The 23308-nt window shown below is 38.0% G+C and overlaps 1 protein-coding gene across 1 annotated transcript in view; it reads left to right on the forward strand.

Moving 5' to 3' along the window:
- Nucleotides 1–21836, forward strand: part of ubtd2 (ubiquitin domain containing 2) — a 61787-nt gene extending 39951 nt beyond the window's left edge. Inside the window, exons 2-3 of the mRNA XM_055643004.1 lie at nt 6157–6396; nt 18991–21836. Coding sequence (XP_055498979.1) covers nt 6157–6396; nt 18991–19388 — 638 coding nt within the window. The 3' untranslated portion in view covers nt 19389–21836. The remainder of the gene's footprint in view (nt 1–6156; nt 6397–18990) is intronic.
- Nucleotides 21837–23308: the final 1472 nt, after the last annotated feature.

The raw sequence follows: 23308 nt of genomic DNA on the forward strand, positions 1-23308 counted from the left end.
CTTTGGACTTGGTTTTAAGAAAATATCTTCCTTGAGTCTAAAACCCATTTAGCTCCCCCACACTAAAAATAAATTTAGGTCAGTAATGGGAGGGAAGGGAGAAAATTTAATTAAATTTGAATTCATTTGTTCCATTGATAACGTTTGGTGCTTTATTCATTACCTTAAGTAATATTTGGTATAGTATGAATACATATCAAAGTACAGACATCGATAAATAGTGTTGAAAAATAAACAACAAATTGTGCCAAGTCTATTTTTTATTAGGCAAATGCACCGGCGTATATTTTACAATCGTGTACAAACTACACACTCCTAACATGCTTCTGACTGTTCCATTAATACTCACAAAAAGGACACATGCATTTTTTTAGTTTACAGTAGATATTACCAAATCTCAAAGCATTTTGTGTCTCAAGCAATCTGATGCACTTGAGTCGTGTGGAAAGATTTCATCCTTTTGTTATAGACAAAATATATTTTAATAATATTTGGTAAGTACACTGAACTGTATGGCACAGGAACAGGCTCTTTGGCCCATAATCCACAACACTCTGCAATTTCTTGTGGTCTTGGAACTTATTCCCAAACCAGGTTATGATGTATTCCAATAAGATGCTTTCTATGGTGCATCTATCAAAGTTGGTGACAGTTGTTTGGCATTTGAAAACATCCTAAGCCATGTCTTTCAACATCAATTCCAAGTTGTCAGTAGATTATCCAAGATCCACGTTAGGTTGAAGATAGATACAAAAACTCAGCGGGCCAGGCAGCATCTCTGGAGAGAAGGAATGGGTGAAGTTTCGGGTCGAGGCCCTTCTTCAGACCTTCTTCGTGTTAGGTTGTACATTGTACACTGCAGAATATATCTCAAAGACTGTCCTAGTCGAAATATAACTGGATATTGCATTTATTGAGTGAGGAAAATATATTTCATTTCTGGTTATCAAACCTATAGTTTGAGGCAAGCATTTTTTTTTCTAAACAGCTTGAATATTTTCTGAAACGTTTCGAGTTAATGGACATGTACTTACGCCACAGACAGAAACTTTCCTTTAATAATGATTCAATCCCAATTTAAAGAGCAGGAGGAACTGGACATGCCCCTTCACGACTATGAGATTTCGTGACAAGTGTGCTGACAAACACTCCACACTTGTGCTGATTCTGACTACTAAGGGCCTTTATATTTCATTTGTTCCATCTAAGGAAGTAGAAGCATTGGTGTGCTTTCTTGTTATTCAGTATGGTGCACAAAACAGAATAGCTGAGTTTTTAATAAGGTGAGAGAATGGATAATGATGATGTTCAAAAGGTCCGGGGTGTACTTGTGTGCAATTCATTGCTACCTAACAAGGCAAGTATGTTGGCTTTCATTATGAGAGAATTTGAATACAGGAATCCTGATGCAATTTCTAGAAGATCTGGATGAGATCACATTTGGAATAATAGTCAAACAGCACGGAAACAGGCTCTTTGCCGCAACATGTCTATGCTGACCAAGATGCCTCATCAATGCTTGGGCCACCTCGTGGTTGGCCCATATCCCTGTAAACCTTTCATATCCATGTACCTGTTCAAAAGTATTTTACATTTTTGTCATCGTACATGCCTCAACTGGCTCCTCCGCCAGCTAGTTCCATATATCCACCACCTGTGTGTAAAAAAAAAAAAAAAAAAAGATGTCCCTCAGGTTCCTATTAAATATTTCACTTTATTTCACATATGATAGCTCAGGCCCTCATGCCCTGGCAATATCCTGGTAATTCTTTTCTGGACTCTTTCCAGCTTAATTACATCCTTCCTCTAGCAGCATGACCACAAGAGAACACAATGCTCCAAATACGGCTTTTAATTCCTCTAACTTTCTGCTACACTGCTTTGGTAGTTTAGGGAACTTTCTCTTGTTCTCCTTTACTCTTCTTTTCACTTTTTACTTTGTTCCTTTCTTGCTTTCTCTTTCTTTCCTTTTTTCATTATTATAATTTAGGTTATAAGGTTAAAAATGAAGCTGTACAATAATTGTATAATTCTAGATGCCGAATGTTTTATCTTTGTACAATTGCTTCTAATAAAATAAAAAATGAAAAAAAAAACTCCATTAACCATTCCTTCGCCCACTTGCCCAACTGATCAAGATCCTTTTGTCATTTTTGATAATTATCTTCACTATGTACGATGCCACTTTTAAAGTGTCATCCTTAGTGTCATTTGAATAATGTGTACAATTTTCATCTCATTACCTAAAATGAGACACAATTGTTATAGAAAGAATGCTGCAAGGTGATCTCATTTATACTTGCACGATTCTTCTAGGAATCTATTGGCTAAATTGTTGTGAAGATATTTCCCCTGCGTTAGAAGTCTAGAACCAGGGGATGATGATCTATAATAAACTTGGGACAATGAAGAGGAGAAATTTCATCAATTGACAACCACTACATTGACAAATAAACCTGCTGTGCTCAAATTGAAAGTGTGTAGATTTTAATTAGCATAGTAGACAATTTGAATCTTTAGAGACCTGTGGAAAATAAGTCATTGAATTTGTTCAAAGCTGAGATCAATGTTTTTTTATATTAATGGAATCAGGCTGGCGCTATTGAAGGTAAAGAGTTGGATTTGTGATGATAAAAACATCTGTAAAAAACTACAGATGGTCAATATGTTTATTCACTATGTAGGAAGCAATGATCAGTTTAGGTTTTCTCTTTATTTCCCTGATCTACTCTCATTGTATCTTGTTAATCAATCTCAATTGGAGTGAGGTCTGGATATTGCAAGGCCCCTGAATTTAGTGAACAATTATTGTATTTCATGATTTTGATTGTCATCCAGTTATCGGGGTGTGAAGAAAGCTTTTATAGTTTTTGGTCTGATGGTTTATATATGCGTCAGTCCCTTCAAATGACACTTGTGCAATCATACGGCGGAATATGAGATGCTGTTCCTCCAGTTTGTGTGTGCCCTGACTCTGGCAACGGAGAAGGTTCAAGACAGAAAGGCTGGTATGGGAATGGCCCAGGACAGAAAGATTGGAATTCCTGTACCTAATCCCATTCAGATTTGCATACCGACTCTCCTCTCTTCCAGCTTCCTCTCCACTCCTACAATCAGTCTGAAGAAAGGTCCTGACCCAAATCATTGTCTATCCATGTCATCCAGATATACTACCTGGTGCAATGAGATACTCTAACACTTTGGGTTTTATGATGATAAAAACATTATTAACACCTCTCTGCCTTATGGTCAATATATTTATTAACTGTATGTAGGTAAGGGGTGTATTGTACTGAATTTTGCTGGAGGGTTGCTGGTGTGTCAACCTTTGAAACCATTAGAAGCCTCTTGTTAATCAATCTCAATTGGAGTGAGGTCTGGATATTGCAAGGCCCCTGAATTTAGTGAACAATTATTTTATTTCATGATCTTGATTGTCATCCAGTTATCGGGGTGTGAAGAAAGCTTTTATAGTTTTTGGGCTGATGTCTGATGGTTTATATATGCGTCAGTCCCTTCAAATTACACTTGTGCAATCATACGGTGGAATATGAGATGCTGTTCCTCCAGTTTGTGTGTGCCCTGACTCTGGCAACGGAGAAGGTCCAAGACAGAAAGGCTGGTATGGGAATGGCCCAGGCCAGAAAGATTGGAATTCCTGTACCTAATCCCATTCAGATTTGCATACCGACTCTCCTCTCTTCCAGCTTCCTCTCCACTGCTACAATCAGTCTGAAGAAAGGTCCTGACCCAAATCATTGTCTATCCATGTCATCCAGATATACTACCTGGTGCAATGAGCTACTCTAACACTTTGGGTTTTATCATTTGCAAACATTATTGAACACCTCTCTGCCTTATGCTGTTGCATATTGTAAATTGTATGTGAGATGTAAAGGGGTGTATTGTACTGAATTTTGCTGGAGGGTTGCTGGTGTCAACCTTTGAAACCAATAGAAGCCTCAGACCTTCATTCACTCATCATAAAGCAAGAATGGCCCACCACTACATTGACAAATAAACCTGCTGTGCTCAAATTGAAACTTGATTTTAATTAGAAAGAATACTTAAAGGCCAAGTGGAAGGTACATTACTTTTGAATTAGTTCATTTTAATGTTTGTAATCTTTACCATTATTTGAAAAGAATTATGATTTCAATTCTCATACCCTTATAAATGCCTCTGAATGACGTGGGCATTAAAAACTTTTAAAATTATGACCAATTTCTTGGCTAGAAAAGCCCCTCCCCAGCTTAGCCATTGAAGTGGTCCTTGTACAGTTACCCCAGGTAAATGCACACCAGAGTAAATTATATGTGGCTATTTAGCACAGGAAGACCTGGCACTGCACATGTAATCCAGCACATCGTGTATGCTGTGTTCTGTTGGTGGATATGGTTTTCAACTGTGAATTAGAAAGTTATTACAGGTGCACAACCTTTTATCCGAAAGCCTTGGGACCAGACACTTTTCGGAATTCGGAATTTTTCGGCTTTCGGAATGAAGATTTTTATCGTAGATTTTAACGGCTGGCTCAGTGGTAGAGTGCTCGGCTCATACCCGCAAGGTCGCGAGTTTACGCCTTGATCCCGGCAGTTACTCGATCGCAGGTTTGAGTCTTTAATGTAGTTTTTTCTTGCAGAATGGGATAGAATAGGGAGGGTTAGGCTGGGATCATTCTCTGCGAGATGATCTTAGTGCAGGAGACAAGTGTAGGAGAGGTGTACTGACTGTGTGGGAAGAACTTTGGAAGTGATTGCCCACCATTCTTAAAAGCCGCTGTGTCTCCCTGTCCCTGGGATAGCAGGGGGCGATCAAACAGCACAATACCCCCCTCCCCAAACTCCAGAGGAATCCGCTCCCCGATGGGCCGCTACAGGTACAAGTGGCAGTTCGCCCACAGCCCGAGCTGCGCCACCGCAAGAACAAGACTACCTTGCACACCATCAGCTTCTGCCCCTACGGGGAGCGTGTTCCTCTGGAGTTGGAGCGGGGCTGGGCTGGAGTTGCTGATCTGGGATCTCCGTGCTTGCAGTGGGCCTGGGGGTCGGTGTCCCGATGAGGGGGCGCAGCTCGGGCTGTGGGCGAACTGCCACTTGTCGCCGTAGCGGCCCATCGGGGAGCGGCTTCTGGTGGTCCTGACGTCTCCGGCCAGTTTACAGTTTTCCTCTGGAGTTGGAACGGGGCTGGGCTGCTGCTGGCTGTGGGTCTCTGGGATCTCCATGCTTGCAGTGGGCCTGGGGGTCGGTGTCCTGTTGGTCCTGACGTCTCCGGTGACTGGCACTGACCTGCTGGCATCGCCGACGTGAAGACAGTGCAAAGCCCCCGCGCCGGTGCAATGGGCGGGGAGCTGGAGAGGGGAGGGAAGGGGTCACACACATGGCCGGGAAGCAGAGGGGTGTAGGTGGGGTGAAGCTGAAGGGAGCGACAATCTGCTGCTGCCTGCCCGCTGAGTTAAAAAGTTCCCACGCAAGACTCACGATACACTGTGTATCGTGAGTCTACCGTGGGAACTTTTTAACTCCACGGGCAGGCAGCAGCAGATTGTCAATTATTAACCCTCCCGCGCAATATACCCTCACCTTCTCTTTTATGAATGGGGATTTAGTTCCCCTTTCTTCGTCAACTCTGCGGGCCGCCCTCAGTGAACGTCTTCAAGGACCTTTCTTCAAGCACCGAAAAAATGTCCGCTATTCGGAGCTTTTCGTTATTTGGAATTTCGGATAAAAGGTTGTGCACCTGTATTTTGTAAAATCCACCTTCTCTTCCTCTTCACTAGCACTACAGCCAGCTTACATCTCCCGAATGTCTGCAACATACTGTAAAGCATGATTTAAACAGATTAATAATATCTGAATTGATCACTGTTTCGTGCACACCGTGGAGATGCTGCCTGTCCTGCTGAGTAACTCTAGCATTTTGTGTCTACCTTCGATTAAAACAGCATCTGCAGTTCTTTTTTACACATGGTGTTTTGATTGGTATAATTTAAAAACAATTGTTTATCACAAATTTTGTGTCACAAGAACTCCAAACTTCAATGCATTATTTCATGACTGTTGATTTTAGAATGTATATTCAATTATTAGACTACCTGTAAATCACATGTATTTACTTTTCTTTCCCTCACCCGATTTTTTTTCTTTTTTGTTGCAGTGGCTTTGGGTCGCAATCAGCCTCTGAAAAAAAAAGAGAAACCAAAATGGAAAAGTGATTATCCAATGACAGATGGACAGTTGCGTAGTAAGAGAGATGAATTTTGGGACACAGCACCTGCTTTTGAAGGTCGGAAGGAGATTTGGGATGCCCTCAAGGCTGCAGCACATGCTTTTGAAAGTAATGATCATGAACTCGCTCAGGCAATCATTGATGGTGCAAGTATCACGCTACCACATGGTAGGTTGCTTTGTGTTATCAGAATTACTTTCAAATTTGTATAATCATTGTGCAGGCTGACTAATTAACATGCTTGTCAAATCCTGAAACTTCATAATCCTAAAGATTACACCCCAGCGGTATGAACATTGACTTCTCTAATTTATTTCTCTCTCCTTCCCCTTCCTAGTTCTCCCACTAGTCTTATTGTCTCCGCCTACATTCTATCTTTGTCACGCCCCCTCCCCTGACATCAGTCTGAAGAAGGGTATCAAGCCGAAATATCGCCCATTCCTTCTCTCCATAGATTCTGAGTTACTCCAGCATTTTGTGTCTACCCTGAAGCTTCATATGTCATTTCTTATGTGGTTGAAAAATTGCATGAGTATTAATTGTGTGGTTCAAATGGTACTTCAATATTAGTAATGTTTTTTAAGTAAAGGAATAGCAATTTCTGGCAAGGAGGTGGTCATTTGGATAATTATGTCCCTGCATGCAAAGAAAGAGGTAAATTGCTAATCCTATTTCCCAGCTCTTCAGCCCATAGCCTGAACATTGTAGTTCCTCAAATGTTCATCCAAGTAACTACGTATATGTGATGAGGATTTCTGTCTACAACTTCAAATGCACTTCCTTCAACAATACACTGTCATCTGGGCAGGAAATTGGGGTGGAGATTTGATGGTTGGTGGGAGAACCAGAAGCACGAGAGCGATGGAGCTTATCAGGGTAGTTAAAAATGAAGCATTCCCCTCTTCCCAGCATCCAGGAGAACTGCAGGGAAAGGGACAATATTAATTTATGAAGCTTTATTTTAATTAATACATTATTTCATGGACTGACAAACTCCACTAAGATAACAGATCATGTAATTTGCTATAACGATCACTGTTCTGCATTGACATTTCGTAATGTGAGATTACAAAAGTCTTGATGATGGTAAAATATTACAACTCGGTACGTATATCCTTTCTAAAAAAATTGACACTAGATCAGGGAATTTGATGGTCTTAAGTACACAGGCCTTAACAATTCTCCCTTTTTTTGGAATACACACTTAAAAATTCAGCAACCCCAAAAAAAAAGGATTATTTTCAGTAATTCTGCTTTAGCAACTACTGTTCTGTTCTCGGTCACTTTATACTGTTCCAAAATTCTTGGAATTGTAATATAGACTTGTCAATTACAAAAATAATGACGTCAGGAAAGGATCAGTAGTGACCAGAGGGAATATAAACTGGCCAGTCCTGCTACTTTCATTAATGTATGAGGGTGGGGTAACGAGTATCTATAACCCCTCCTGTTGGAATTTTGGACACAACATGATGTTTCTTTGGAACTTCTCAGACATATACAAAGCCAGCAGCACATCTGTTTCTCAAGCAAGTCACATTCAGTAAATTTTACTGAGTTGAACAAAGAATGTTTAGAAACTGCAGATGCTGGTTTAAATCGAAGATAGACACAAAATGCTCGGAGTAAATCAGCGGGATAGGCAGCATCTCTGGACAGAAGGAATGGGTGACGTTTCGGGTCGAGACCCTTCTTCAGTCTGAAGAATGGTCGACCCGAAACGTCACCCATTCCTTCTGTCCAGAGAAGCTGCCTATCCTGCAGTGTTACTCCAGCATTTTGTGTCTAGTTCTTTCCTACAAACAATGTTTAAAAACAAATTGATTAAAACATTTAAATGGCTGTTATCTAGAGTTGTACAATGTGCAGATCATTTTGTGATATCAAAGACACTGAATATTAAATGTCAGGTAGATTCTGCAGTGTTTGGGGAAGCATGGATCAAACTGGTCATGATGAATGATTTTATTGTTTTGGTAGGTTGAGATGAATGGAGGTAGGAGCCTCGTGCATTACAACCACAGGCACACATATCTGGAATGAAAAACTTATTTTTTTGCTGTTAATTATGTGTAATATTTCTATTGTTAATACAAGACTGGTTCTGAAGTTTCTTGCTTTTATTTTTTGTTCTTAACAAAGCTAATTCGTTCCCATTCTAACTAATTTGTTTCCATTCAGGATAATGTGTCCGAAGACTTGTCGCCTTCGTAGTGGTTATAATCAATTTGAAATTTCATTGCCCCCAGTCCTTATCACTGCTGAATTAAACTGTTCTTAAACTTTTTCTAACCTGTACATATCTTTCAACTTAAAGTAACTTCTCAAAAGTTATATTTTGTGTTCAGATTTCCTGTCCTTGTTTGTAAGATATCTTGGGTATTATGCCAATCATGGTGTAAAATGACAATAAATAAGATAAAATACTGCATTAAATGTTTTAGTTGATACCCCAGTGAGTCCCAACTTATTTTAATTTTTACATTCTGGAATATCCAACAATTTTTTGACATTGGGTTGAAATTATTTTTGTTTAGGTTCATTGATATAGAAGCATAGAAACATAGAAAATAGTTGCAGGAGTAGGCCATTCGGCCCTTCGAGCCTGCACCGCCATTCAATATGATCATGGCTGATCATCCAACTCGGTATCCTGTACCTGCCTTCTCTCCATACCCCCTGATCCCTTTAGCCACAAGGGCCACATCTAACTCCCTCTTAAATATAGCCAATGAACTGGTCTATAGTTTTTTTTTTTTTTTTTTTTGAATGAGCTGCATTGAATGGTTAGCAGACTAGCTAAAGTTATATTTATTGTGTAAAATGCTACTGCTTACGTATTAGCATACAAAGTACTGTCCAAAACTGGGATTTTTTGCCATTACAACTTTATTTAAAATTAAAATAAATGGTGGTCATGTCCTAGCTACAGCTGTGACTGATGAGCTCAAGAAGCAGACTTTTTTTCAGGTGAAAACATGAATTTGGTAAACAAGAGTTGTGTTGGCTTGTTTACCAAAACAGTATAAATGAAACTTCCAGACTAAAATATGTGTCTCAATAAACTGTTTATTCTTTCTGCCTCATGTGCAATCCTACACCGCATAAATGATATAATATATTCTCTATTTATTCTTGTAATATATAAAATAGCATTTTGGTTGGTTGGTTGATCTGATTTTCTTTTGTAGCCAGAGTAGCAGTTCATTTTGCTGTCTGTTCTGTGGTCCGACATTTCATTCTGTGATGACATGGTGCACGATTAAGTTGGTCATATTGGTTTCCATTACACTACAGTTAATAAAATTTCTTGTTTCTTTCTTTGACTCTAAGAGGCAATCGAGGAGCAGCATTGTTCACATTACATTGCCTTTTTAAAATTTTGCTAAGGCCTTTATCTCCATCACTTAACAGGCACTATGGAGCATCCTTACCAAACTTACTTGTTTGCTCCATTGCTTCATGTGCACAATCATTTTTCCATTGATCACGCTGTTGCCTGCTGTGCTTACTATTTCTTTGCATTTGCTTAGATTTCTCTCTTCTATACCAAAACACATCTCGACAAACTCCAAGGTAGACGTTGGAATGTTTGTCATCCTGATAGTGTGTTAAATGTCAACAGCGAAGATTTCTAATCAATATTTGCATTCCATTGTCCATTTCTGCCCTCCTATTTGTTGAAAAGAGTTGGGGTTGGTTGTAGGCCCTTTTCATTATTGATCTGAGGATTTTGTTTTTCAACATATCCTTAGCCATTCATTCGATTCCTTCATCAATATAGATCCAGTGATTTTACGCCATTCTGCTGCATCACAACGTTCTTTTTCAAAGGTCACCTACTCTGGAACCAGTTCTTTATTTGGGAGGGTTTTATTGGGTTTAATTGGGAATCGATGCAAGTGTGTTCAAACTCTTGAAAGCATCCAACCATTTCATCAAAACATTCTGACATTATTTGGTTTACCTGATCTCCTTAGAGAAGGCTTATCAATTGGCATGTTGCTTGCAATTTATGGTGTTGTTTATCTCATAGTTTGCTGAAAACAACTGTGGTTCACAGAATCTCTGATCCTACTATTTCAAAAATGTAGAATGTGCAATTAACTTTTTTGTTTATTTCCCTCTGATTTGGATCATTCTGAGTGGTGGAATTTTGATTTCTCCTTTTGCCATCAGTATAACATTTTGTTTCAAGATTTTTGTTTGGATGCTTATCTTCTTTGAAATTTATAGATACTTTTTTTGTATACAAACTGTGGTGTCATATTACTTTGCACTTATGTATCTTTAGGATTATGCCTGCAATTTTGTTTTGATTACTGATCTGGATGGCAATGTGAATTTCTCCAATAATCAGCATTTTTTTTTTCCATCCAGATTTCTGTTCCTTAATCTTGTGTTCCCAATTATTGCATCCTCTATGCATTGTATATTCTTTTGATCATTTTATATGATTTATCTTTCTCCTCCATTTTCCCTATTTTTGCTTTTCCATTGCATATAATTTCCCAATGGGTGTCATTTTTGTTTCTATTGTGAGGGTGCACTGACTCTGTCTCCTTTTGCAAGACTAATCCAGAAATTAGTTGATTATTGAGCATTATCATTTGCTTGATTGTATTCATTTCTACCCTATGTTATAGCTTGTACAGAGAGTTCTGCCATAACGTGATAGTTACATTCCTAAGAAACCTTGTGTTATAGAAAATCACATCATAAAGACAATTGGTGAAAGGGGGTTAAGGGGCAAGAGAGTTTTAGACTCACAATAACAAAGTTATCTTTCCTTTAGGATTTTCAAAGATACAGGGCCTTTTAATAGCATTATATTAATTTTAAGGGTTAAAATAACATACTAAAGGCTGAATGGTGCATGTAACAATGAAAGGCCGTAATGTAACAATCTCCTAGGCTCCAGGGAAAAACGTCCCAGCCTCTCCATACAAGTCAAGCCCTCCAGCCCAGTATGATCCTTGTCAACCTTTTCTGCACCTTTCCAAACTTCCTATAGCTGGTGACCAGAACTCTGCTCAATATTCCAAGTATGGTCTCACCGAAAACATTCAGCATGATGTCCCAACTTGCCCTAACCGATGAAAGCAAGTATGTCAAATGGCTCGTTTACTCATCTTTTCAAAAGATCTAATCCGTTCTCCATTCCTTGTGCCGGTCAGAAAAATACTAAATATTGGAATACATTTAAGTTTAGATTTTCCTAATTCTTCTAAAACAGCATTAATACCTTGGCCCATAAAAGCCTGAAATGTTGCAGAGATCGTCTTTTTTTCCCCTCGTATTCACATAATCACATCATCTAGCATTTGTTTTGAATTTCTTCGTTCAGACTTTAAATCAATAGCAAATTTCCCCCACTGATTTAGTCCCTGCCACAGTGTTACATCTCTTTAATGTTTCACAGGATACAGTATGTTAATTGCACCAGACTGAAATCTGTGGCTCAGCAGCTTATTCTTTTAGCTTTTATGGGCTGTGCAGTTGATACATTGTGTTCTCTACATTTCGAATATTGCACATCATTATATGACGCAGCGCAACAAGAACAATAGTTAATCTCAAAATGGATAATAATAGCATTTTTCACAAAGTTTAGTTAAAACAAACTTCTTGCTAAAGAGGCTTTCACTGTGGACAGAAATACAAATGATAAACCCTTATGTTTAAAAGTACAGAATAAAGAGATTCAGTGGACCCTTGATGAGGGCTAAAATACACGGTTCAGACTTCATCGAAGGCACGTTTAAATATTAGTGAAAAGAGATTTTAGTAAAAATAGATGATTTACAATTATTTTTTTTAAATACTGTTAAATGCTTTTAAGGTATTCTGGTTGGTATAATAGAAAACATGTTTATTTTAGGAATAAATATTTTAAAATATCCACCCATCCATGGATAATGTATTTAAATATCACATTTTTAAATACCTGCCATTTTTTGTCATTTATTACAGATTTGTTTTGTCAGAATCAGTATTTTATTCACAAAAGGGTGTGTGCAATGCTGGTGTTGTGGTTGTGGAGCAACTCGGAACCAGAACTGCACTTTATTGAATCCATCTCAGTGCAGGCAGATGTTCAAATATTTTGCTGCAACCTCTCCTAGTACCAAATTATATTGTACTTTATATCTTTTTAGATACACCAATAATATATGAACGGTGATTGGCAGCCTATAGATGTGGTCAAGACCATTTTTAGCAAAGTTTGGCAACCAGGCAGCTATCTGGAATCTCCAATGGACCTATTTATAAGTTTGAGACTCTCATGATATTCATGTTTCATTACTGCCAACTACCATAACTTTAAATGGCATACTGTTCTTATTGCTTGGCCAATCATATAAATTGTGGTTATCTGCCATCCTGTAAATTTCACAGCTATTTACAGTCTATTTGTCTATTTCTTAATCCTGATCTCATCAGTGCATCATGACTTTTGATAGGCCTCTCAAGGGACATTTTGACCAACAAAAAGAATCGCAAGCAATTAATAGACATCTGCGACAGAACACAAATTGTAGTGATTAAGGAAATAAAACGGGGAAGGGGGCTGAGCAAGTGTCTGGGGTATTGGCTGGAAGAAATGATTATGTGAGTTAATTACCGTATTTCCCGGCAATGAAGAAGCTATTTTTTACCCTAAAATAAGGCCCAAAAATTTATCTGCGTCTTGGAGGCTGAAGGTTAGATTGTAAACCAAGAAAGATAGACTTGGCTATCCCTCAGTACAGCAACATCAAGAGCGATGTTGCTGTACTGAGGGATAGCCAAGTTTATCCCTCATTGCTGGCAGCTGATTTAAAAGGACAGCGCTGCTGGTGGGGGGGGGAGGAGAGTTCCTTTCACAGTCTGGCCTAGATCAGCACAAAGTAGCAAACTTGGCTGGGCCGCCAGGGGTAACGTTGCGGGGAGGGCAGGAGTGTTGAGAAGGAGGGGGGCAGGGATCATGCCAGCAACTCATTCAGTAGCTCGGGTAGCGGACCGGACAGCGGCACTGGCGGCACCCTCAGCGCCTTCTGGTGGCCAGCCAGCCATGATGTCCTTCGGCACAGGCGCAACCGGTGGAGGTGGTGGTTGGCGGGTAACTACTGGGGTGCGTCTTCGACGCAGGTGCATCTTCATTGCCGGGAAATACGGTATATTAATCAATTGACTTGTTTGTGAAGGAATGGCCTTTTAATTAGCACATCAGTTATTTTGTATTTCTGTGGAAAACATTACAAAATTGTCACAGAGAGCTGGAATGGGTTGGAGAACATGGATTGGTGTTGCTTTGGGTCAGGGCCCTTCCTCAGATTGATTGTGTGGGGGAGGGGGGGGAGCAAAGCAGGAAGAGAGGAAGGGTAGGATAAAGATTGACCAGTAATAGGTTGATTCAGATAAGGGGATCTTTGGTCGACAGATGGTGCATAAAAGCCGGAGATGAAAAGACAGAAAGGTGTGAGATAAAAGGATTGAAGTTGTGATTTGTGAAGCTAGAGGAAGGAGTGTAGGTGGATGGGAAGGGTGAGGGGGGAAATAGGTGTGACTTCAGGAGGGGGGAGGAGAAGGGGGAAAAGAGGGAGGGCTTCCTCCAGTTTGAGTTACAACATTTTTTGTATTCGATGCATCTTGGCTCTGTCCAAATCCATTGATGGGGCCAGTTTAATTCGTATTGAACATAATATGGTGGTTTTGATACAACTAAATGGCTTACTAGGCCATTTCAGGGAGTAGGGAGCATGAATCAGACCTTTCTGTCCTGGGCCTCCTCCATTGCCAGAGTGAGCACCACCGGAAACTGGAGGAGCAGCACCTCATATTCCGCTTGGGCAGTCTGCATCCCGGTGGCCTGAACCTCTCCAATTTCCGGTAGCCCTTGCTCTCTCCTCCCCTTCTCAGCTTTCCCTCAACCCTCTGGCTCCTCTTCATTTCTTCCCCTCCCCACCCTGCATCAGTCTGAAGAAGGGTTTGGGCCCGAAACGTTGCCTATTTCCTTCGTTCCATAGATGCTGGCGCACCCGCTGAGTTTCTCCAGCAATTTTGTCTACCTTCGATTTTCCAGCATCTGCACTTCCTTCTTGACCATTTCAGGGAGCATTTGAGTGGGCCACAATGCTGCTTGGCCTGGTATTGCATGAAATCACATTGATCGGTTTTAATGTATTGTAATGTTGAACAATGCTTATGAATCTTCATTTTTTAGGTATACCTTCTGCTATACCCAATTTTTACATCCGTACGACACACCAAGTATTAAAGTAATATATTCTACTGTACCCAACTTGTATTTCTATTCCACACACCAAGTATACTTGTTTCAGTAATTGGTTATTTTTATATGACAATTTTGCTTTGCTCTTCGAATGAGAATGGGAGCAAAGACGTGCAAAAAACGAACCACTGGAATAACTTAACGGGTCATGCACCATTTGTGGAGGGAATGGGCAAACAATGTTTCGGGTCAGGACCTTTTAAACTGAAACTCATCCCCTCTACAGATGCTGTCTGACCTGCTAAGTTCCTCTAGCTATTTGTTTTTTTGTGCAAGATTTCAGCATCTGCAGTTTCCTGTCAGGACAAAATATACTTTTCTTTTTCTCTGGTACCTTTTCAACTGGGAGTAGGAAATATTTCATCCTGTTTATTTGGACCAGCTAATCACAATAGTTGAAAAATAAACAAAACAGAAAAATGCTAGACATGCTCAGCAGATCAGACAGTATCTGTTGAAAGATAAACGGAATTAATGTTTCAGATTGAAGATCCTTCATCAGAACCACATGACAATCCTACGGCCAAAGATGTGGTGTACGTTGTTCACAAAGGGCAGTATAATTGACAGAAAGAAACATTCTATTGAAGAAAGGATTCCCGAAGTGCACAGTGACCATGGTATTAATTTTAATTGGTCTTCCAACTGAAAGAAAAACAAATATCTAGTTCAGAGCAAGACTGCCATCAATAGTTGTCTTCAGTATGATTGATTTTAAAAAGTGTTTCAAATTATCCACAAGCACCTTTGTACCACATTGTGTTTTACAAAGTGGTACAAGCCATTTATATTAGTTGCAACAGTTAAGAAAAGTAGGCTATTAAAATAAGCAAAGAAGAAATTTGCAGAGGCTCCAGACATTATTTTTCAATCACCTCTGGCTTTAAAAGTGGTGCTTGGGTTTACTTTTTATTTTTAAAAGCACGAAAATGCTAAACAGAATAATTATTGGTCAGTAACCTTATCTTCAATAATGGGGATATTATTGGATTTTTTTTTTTTTCTTTTTTTTTTTTAAATGAGCGGTATTAACTTTGGCATGTTTTTCCCTGACTTGATTAAATTTTTTGAGCTGGGTTTAAAAGGGTCATGTGTTGGTTGATGCAGTGCACATAGAATTCAGTAAGACTTTGGACAAGGTCCCACATGAGAGGCTGTTCACAAAAATGAATACGTAACATTCAAGGGAGACTGCCAAGTTTAAACCAAAATGGGCTCAGTAACAGGTTGACAGATGGTGTTATGACTGAAAGCTGGTTACCACGTGTTTCACGAGACACTGTATTATGTAACTTGCTTATTGTTCACATTAATGATTTAGAGGTGCAATGGAAGGGATGCAATTTTGAGGATGGGATGACACAAAAATTGGATGTGGTCAATGTGGATAGATGGGTAGAAACTGTTAAATGTAATTTAATCCAAAAATGTGTGAGGCAATGCATTTGAGGAAAGGATTATAGACTAATGAGAAATATTGAATAGAGTAACTTTGAAGGAAATATTTCCAAATCATTAAAGATAGGAGATCACTAGGTGGTTTAACAAATCATAAAGGATCCTTTATTACAAAGGCATATAACATATGATACTTGTTAATCCACAGCTTTAGAGACCAAAATTGGAGACCAAAGTTGCACAAAATACTCCAGGTGCAGTCTCACCAGGGCCCTGTGCAACTGCAGTAGGACCCCCTTGCTCCTAAACTCACATCCTCTCACAATGAATGCCAACATACCATTAGCTTTCTTCATTGTCTGCTGTACCTGCATGCTTACTTTTCTTGTCAGCTCCTTTACTCTAAAGAAAATAAATCCAGCTTATCCGAACTCTCCTCACAACTGAAGTGGTGTGAAGGGTCTCGACCCGAAACGTCGCCCATTCCATCTATCCAGGGATGCTGCCTGGTCCTCTAAGTTACTTCAGCATTTTGTCTATCTTTAAAGGTTCCATCCTGGGGTATTGAGTTTATCTTTCATTACATAGTCCTGATTGCTAATCACGTTGCATGATTTGTTTACATCAAAATGCTTCCTGGTCATGTTGTCATAAGAGGAGCTTGCAATTTGCTTTGGATTTTGAAGCTGTTTTGTGAATCTCACTTTTCTATAATATGGTTTTATTGTTTTACAGTGTTAATGGTTAATCTGAGCAATAGTCAATTAAATGTTGGGAAGGAAGGACTTCATTTAATGGTCCTGTTCAGTAATAATCCAAATAGTTTTAAGCAATAATTTATATTTACCTATTTGTTGAAAGTGAAAGAGTCCATATTTTTTTCAACAATTTTTTCTTTTTGTTGATTCTAGCCTTTAACCTTTCAAAATGATGCGCTAGTTAATTCTGTGTTAAGCTTTTCTATCTAAATCATGGCATCAGAGGCAAGATACTGACTGCTTATAGTGGATTCCATTCAGAAGCATTGCCTGCTTTTTCCACATAGTATACAACATTTTTCAATTCCAATTTTACTTTTGAAAGTAAATATTGAATCTATCCATTGCACTAAGGCAAATGATTACGCATCATACAACTGTAAAATAAAATGTCCTTGCATCATTTGTAGATCTTTTGCAAATCACTTTTGATCTGTCTTGATCATTGCACTAAGGTCCAGGTAGCCTCCATTTTCACTTTTCAACCTATCAAGATCATGTTCACTCTATTTCTCTGCTTTGAAAAACAATCCAACCGTGCCATTTTCCGTGCATTCTGTAACAGACATCCGTCAGCCCAGAAAATCTTTTTTTCACTGTCTCTAGGGTCGTCACAGATTGAGTTGTGGCAGAATCAATAATTTTAAGAAAAGCTTGCATTTGTGTTCCAAGCTCTCCTTATTTGTACTTTAATAACTGTTTTCTCACCCTCCGTTATCATACTCTTGAACGGACCTGTCATAAGCTTAAGAATATCCTAGTCAAGAGTGTTTTATTGTCATATGCCCCAGATAGAACAACAACATTCTTACTTGCAACAGCACAATATTTCAAAAGCATAGATCAGAAAGAAGATCCTGAATATGTTATTCAGGGATGATCATGTGATTCTTTTAGCTTAAAAATTTGTGAAATTAAATTGTTGGTTATTTGAATTCTGTAATAAAAATCAAATACTCTGGAACTACACTACACGTATGATCGCGACTGTTATAAGGAATAGCTGCAAATAATTATTTAACATAAATTAGATGCCTGCCCATAATATTTTTGATTATCATGTAAATTCTAATGATTTTGGTTTTGAACTATTTTGTTTGATGTATTAAAATTTACTCCTTCATTAATCACACTACTATTTTCGATCCCTAACATTGGGCATGGGGTCCTTGGGCCAAGCTTCAGCTGCACCAAAGATTCAAGAGCAAAATAAAGATTAGACATTTGCTGTATATCTTGGGGATATTGGAAAATAATTATTGGGCCAGTGCCTCAGGTTTTCAGGGACAAGAAAACTGCTAGGGATCAGAGCGAATGTCCCAGAATTCTACTGAAGATCAAGTGTGGTAAAGAAGTAAACAGTGAGGATAAAAGATGGTGCTATTGAAGATTTGTGGGTCAGGAAATCGAGGTATTGGCACCCGTGCTTCAGAATATGAGAGGAAACAATCCAAACGATTGATAGGCTTGGAGACTGAGATGTGTAGGAAAGTACTTGGGGCTTATGCGTCTGGGTGAAAGGGGTCTGAGGTGAAGGAGGTTGGTGCAATGCAGAGAGGAGGGGAATAATAATTCAGGTAGTGGTTTGCAGAGGTATAGAAAAATGCATGATACATGGAGGCTTTGGAAAGGGTGCAGCCTGGATCAGAGAAGATTAGTTATAACGTAAGGTTGGACAAACTTGAATTGATTTCACTGTAACATGTTGGGGAGAGATTGGGGGTGAGGGATGATGTGGCGCTGGTGGAAGAAGTTACGATAGCGATATGTAAGACAGTCACATGAGCAAGCAGGGAATGGAGGATTTTTTTTTCCTGCAGACTTATGGGTTTAGTTTAATTTTCCATTATGGTCAGCATAACTATTGTAGATTGAAGGGCCTGTTCCTGTGCAGCAGTGTTCCATCGTCGAAGATAATGGGTCTACTTAGCACGTCCCAATCTTTATTGCAGAGGATATGGCATCCAGTTGCAGAAATAAAACCCTGAAGTATTTTCATTTAATTCTAGAAATTTGCACGGCCAATCCAAATGGTCATTGACAAATTTCACTGCCGAAAGAATTGAATTTGAATTGCATTATTATTATGCTGGAGATAAAAAATGGCATTTTGCAATTGAGTTTCCAAGTCGGCGTTTTCTAAAAGGAACTTTCTTCACCAATTATTTACATCTGCTTCCCACATTTAAAGATGAGACTGGTGGTTCAAATAGAATAGCTTTTATTCCTTATTTTTAATGCTTATATGCGCACAAAAATGAATCTTCCTGCCTATGACAGGAAATGTTTGTCATTTGTGACTGACTATTTCTTTTTGCCTTCCGCTCACAGGAGTCCTCACAGAATGTTATGATGAACTTGGGAATAGGTATCAACTTCCAGTTTACTGCCTTGCACCTCCAATCAATATGATTGAAGAGAAAAGTGACTTGGAGACTCTGGACATCCCAGAACCCTCACCAAACACTGGACAAGAATGTCAGCTGCGGCTGCGGCTCTCCACAGGCAAAGACCTGAAGCTTCTTGTCCGCAGTACTGATACAGTCTATCACATGAAACGACGTTTGCACACAACGGAGGGAGTAGAGCCCTCCAGCCAGAGATGGTTCTTTTCTGGCCGACCGCTGACAGACAAAATGAAATTGGAGGAGCTGAAAATCCCCAAGGACTATGTGGTGCAGGTCATCATCAGCCAGCCTTTGCAGACTCCTACCCCTGTGGAAAATTGACTCCTTTTGAATCTTTTTAGACTATTATTCCTTTCTACGCAAGAACTTTCACTTAATGTTACCTGCAGTCCCATCCGTGATGAGGACTTCCAGAACGGTGTTCCTATTCCTGCTGTTCTACTTAAGTGTTGAGCACAGCAGTTTATACCAAGAAAGCAACTCAGGAGAGGCTCCAGTTCATTCATATCGTTCCAGGATTTGTTTTCTTATGAGAAGACTTTGTTGATGCACATCCAACCCAGATAGATTTCTTTCCATAAATGGGCTGCAAATGTGTGGCCACCATTTTATGCATTACATAGCTGCAAAGTTACTTTTTAAATCGTAAGTAGCAGTTTTTAAATGGTGGACACATACTGTCAAATCATAATACACAATCATGACATTAGATTTTCCTTCAGGGATAACGTCAGTGAAACTGAATCATTTGGAGTCGATTGTTTGGTTTTTAATTACTTTTAATTTTACAGCATGCAGACTTATGGAGACTTATCTTTCTGGATTAGTGTCAAAGTAATTTATTGATAATGTATAAAAAGTACAACCATTCATAAGTCAGTCTTTTTGGTTTGATTTTAGCAATTGTCTGTCTTCAGTCTGTGCTGAATTACATATTTTGGAGTGGGAAAAATTAAACATTAAAATTGACGGAGGGTTAAAAGCCATGGTTTTGCTTGCATTTTGTACTCTTTTTCAGTTGGCTCATGACTCCAAGAATGTGCATCTGCACAGGATTGGACCTGATGATATTGTTAAAGGTCAAGTAGTCTGCTGACTGTCTTATGAAGAACTGAGAAAGGTGTTGGCTGTTTCTGTAAAACTGGTGCAGCATAAATTGTCACATAACAGTGAAGGAAGAAAAAAATCTTCAGTTAGCTCCACAAACTAATTAGCCATATTCCACATGATCACCTAATTGGCATATACTTGTTTGCTTTTTATTGTTTTGAATAGTGTTTTTTTTTAACTGAAAGCTGATTTTTATTTGGGAGCTCAACTCTTTAAGCATTCCAAGAGCTTATATCAAAATGTTGATATAATGTTGAAACATTAGCAGTTTAAACATTATTATTATTGAATGCAAAGATTCAGCTAACACAAAAAAAACATGTTTTGTTTATTTGTCAAAACGATTCAGTTTTAATATTTAAGATGAAAATACTTAATTTTTCTCAATGTTTTTCTTTATAATGTACAGTTTAGACTAGTAGTACCTTTAGAATTATAGCTTCCATAAATTGTTCAAATAAATATTTATTTTTGATATACAAATCAAATGTTTGGCAGTTGCAGAGTAGGATGATTGTTAGGAATGGAAAGTTGTGATACCATATATTTACTTAAAAATAACAATTTTTTCGCTTAATTTGATATTTCATGCTTGTTTCTTGTTTTTTTTATTGCCTAATTGGGAGCCATTAGTACAATATTCTCAGTAAATATATTATGTCATTCTAGTTAAGTATAAAAGGAATAATCATTTGGTGTCTGCTTAGATGTGAACATAGACCCATATTGTGCCTGAGATATGGAAGACTGCTTTTAAATTAAAAGCTTATAGTTTTTCTGATCAACCTTTGGTAGGAAAAAGAAAGATTTTACTTTGTGCGTTACTGTCCACCTAAAAAGTAATTGAAATACTGTTATTCCACTTCAAGGTTTAATCGTTTGGTATTTGATTTCTAATTTGTACCAGTTTGGAAAGGAATGTTGTTATACAGAAGATTGGTCAACACCTAGTTGGATTTCATTTATGCATTGTCATTTTGACACTTACAGTACTAAATCTTATCAATAAATTGTCATGTTGTACTGGGAAGTGTCTTGAACCTATATATATTCCAATGTAATAACTGTTAATTGACTGGCATATATTACTGATAGATAGGATATTGTTTCCCAAACCAATTGTCTAAAGGTTTCAGTTTCACTGATCAAAAGCTGTTCTGAAAACATTTATGACCATTTTAGATTTTCTTTGCAGTATTTATTTTGACATTTATGCTACATAGTATAGTATTTAAAATGAACTGGAGCAAACACAGTCATTATCCCTTGGTAAAGCACAACAAAAAATCTGTTGTACAACAAAGTCACTTTGTAAGAAAAATATTGAAATGTTTTAAGCATTTCTTTTGTGGTTCATAATAGTACTGGGGCTATTGAATTGGTTTTATATCTTACATTTAAAGTTACAAAATAAAAGTCTTAATATAATGAGGTTTCAATCATGCTTTTAAACTTCTATGCTGCAGGCTTTTGCCGTTTCCTCTTTAAGGAACAGTAGTTTTTTTTTAAATGTTTTATAACTGTACATTTGAACTTTCACAGATGAAGTTGGGACAGTATCCTCTGCTTTATACACTTCCCAATACAGTTTGTGCTCTTAATGTGCAGTACAATGATGTAAGATCTGTACATTGTAATAAATGATTATTTGTGATAAAAGACCAGTGAATGTTTGGTTATGAATGCTTTATAATACACAAATAAATAAAACAAATGTTTGTAATTACAGCCCATCAATCAGTTACCTGAATTACAATTAAACTCCAACCCCTTTCATTTATTTTAATATTCTAAGGAATGTTGCAGTAATCAACTTTTCTCCTTTGGACGAGAAGTGTTTCTCCTTTGGGTTAAAAAAAAAAGAGAAACTCATAATAAACTTAAACTTGCCCTTTTACTGTTTGTGTGTTTCCATTTTCTAAACTCTTCTGTTTGTTAAGCTCTGTAAATTTTAGCATCAAAACATTTAATTTACTTTGCCTTTATCAATTCATTTAGAAACCTACCTTTTCAAAGTCATGAAATTCTACTTAATTTCCAAATTGAGTAACTTGCCGATGGTTGGGGATTAGTGAATGTTGTTACTCAGACAGCAATGGCTTGGATCTGTGTTACCCACATCAACAACCTCCCTTGGCTCTCATGCCTATGTTAAGGGAAAAATACAGTGGTTAAATTGTACTGACCACTACCAAAGTGGTCAAATTTGTGATTTTGATTATCAACTCGTACAAATAAATTACATCTTGCTGATAACTGGAAATAAATTATATGTAGATGGTGGCTAAATTTAGGAAAGCTTTCTCAATATGCTTACATAATCACCATAAATGAACTTAACATATTTGACTAAACTATAATGAAGTTGCATAAAGCAGAATATTATTGCATTTTTGATCAGTTAAGCAAGCGTTTGAAGCATGTTCATTGCAAGGGAGATATTACCATTTACTGCGCAGACAAAGTAGAAATCAATTTCTTAAGCTCTTCTGTAAAGGGGAAATTGATGTGGAGAAAAATTATTAAGATATTTTAAAATCATTTGTTAATAGCAAGTTAACAGATAAAATAATACCTTCTTATAATCCCACCATAAAAAACAATTGACGTGTTGTATCATGGGAAAAGTTTACCTATCCAAAGTGAATTCTTATCTAAACAAAAATGAATCTGTAATGCTGCCATGTCCAAAATAACTTAACAATGGAACAAATGCCAATGAAAATTAAACGTGTCAGTATAAAAAGTACCCAAATGTTTTATCAGTAAAATGTGGCTTGGAAAAACATGCAACTTTTCTGAAAAATAATCTGCAGTTTCCAGGAATGTAATCTTTACAATTGCCATAATTAAATTTTGATGGACATTTACAAGAGGTTGCTTATTTCAGACAATGAAACGTTGAGTAACAGCATAATTTTTTATCAGTTGAACAACTTTTTTTCAATGCATCTGAAGCCAGTGAATTCAAATAGATAGAGAACGGTCAAAGTACAGGTGCACAACCTTTTATCCGAAAGCCTTGGGACCAGACACTTTTCGTAATTCAGAATTTTTCGGCTTTCGGAATGGAAGATTTTTAGCGTAGATTTTAACGGCTGGCTCAGTGGTAGAGTGCTCGGCTCATATCC

This window comes from Leucoraja erinacea, chromosome 11 (genome assembly GCF_028641065.1).
Source record: "Leucoraja erinacea ecotype New England chromosome 11, Leri_hhj_1, whole genome shotgun sequence".
Lineage (NCBI taxonomy): Eukaryota > Metazoa > Chordata > Chondrichthyes > Rajiformes > Rajidae > Leucoraja > Leucoraja erinaceus.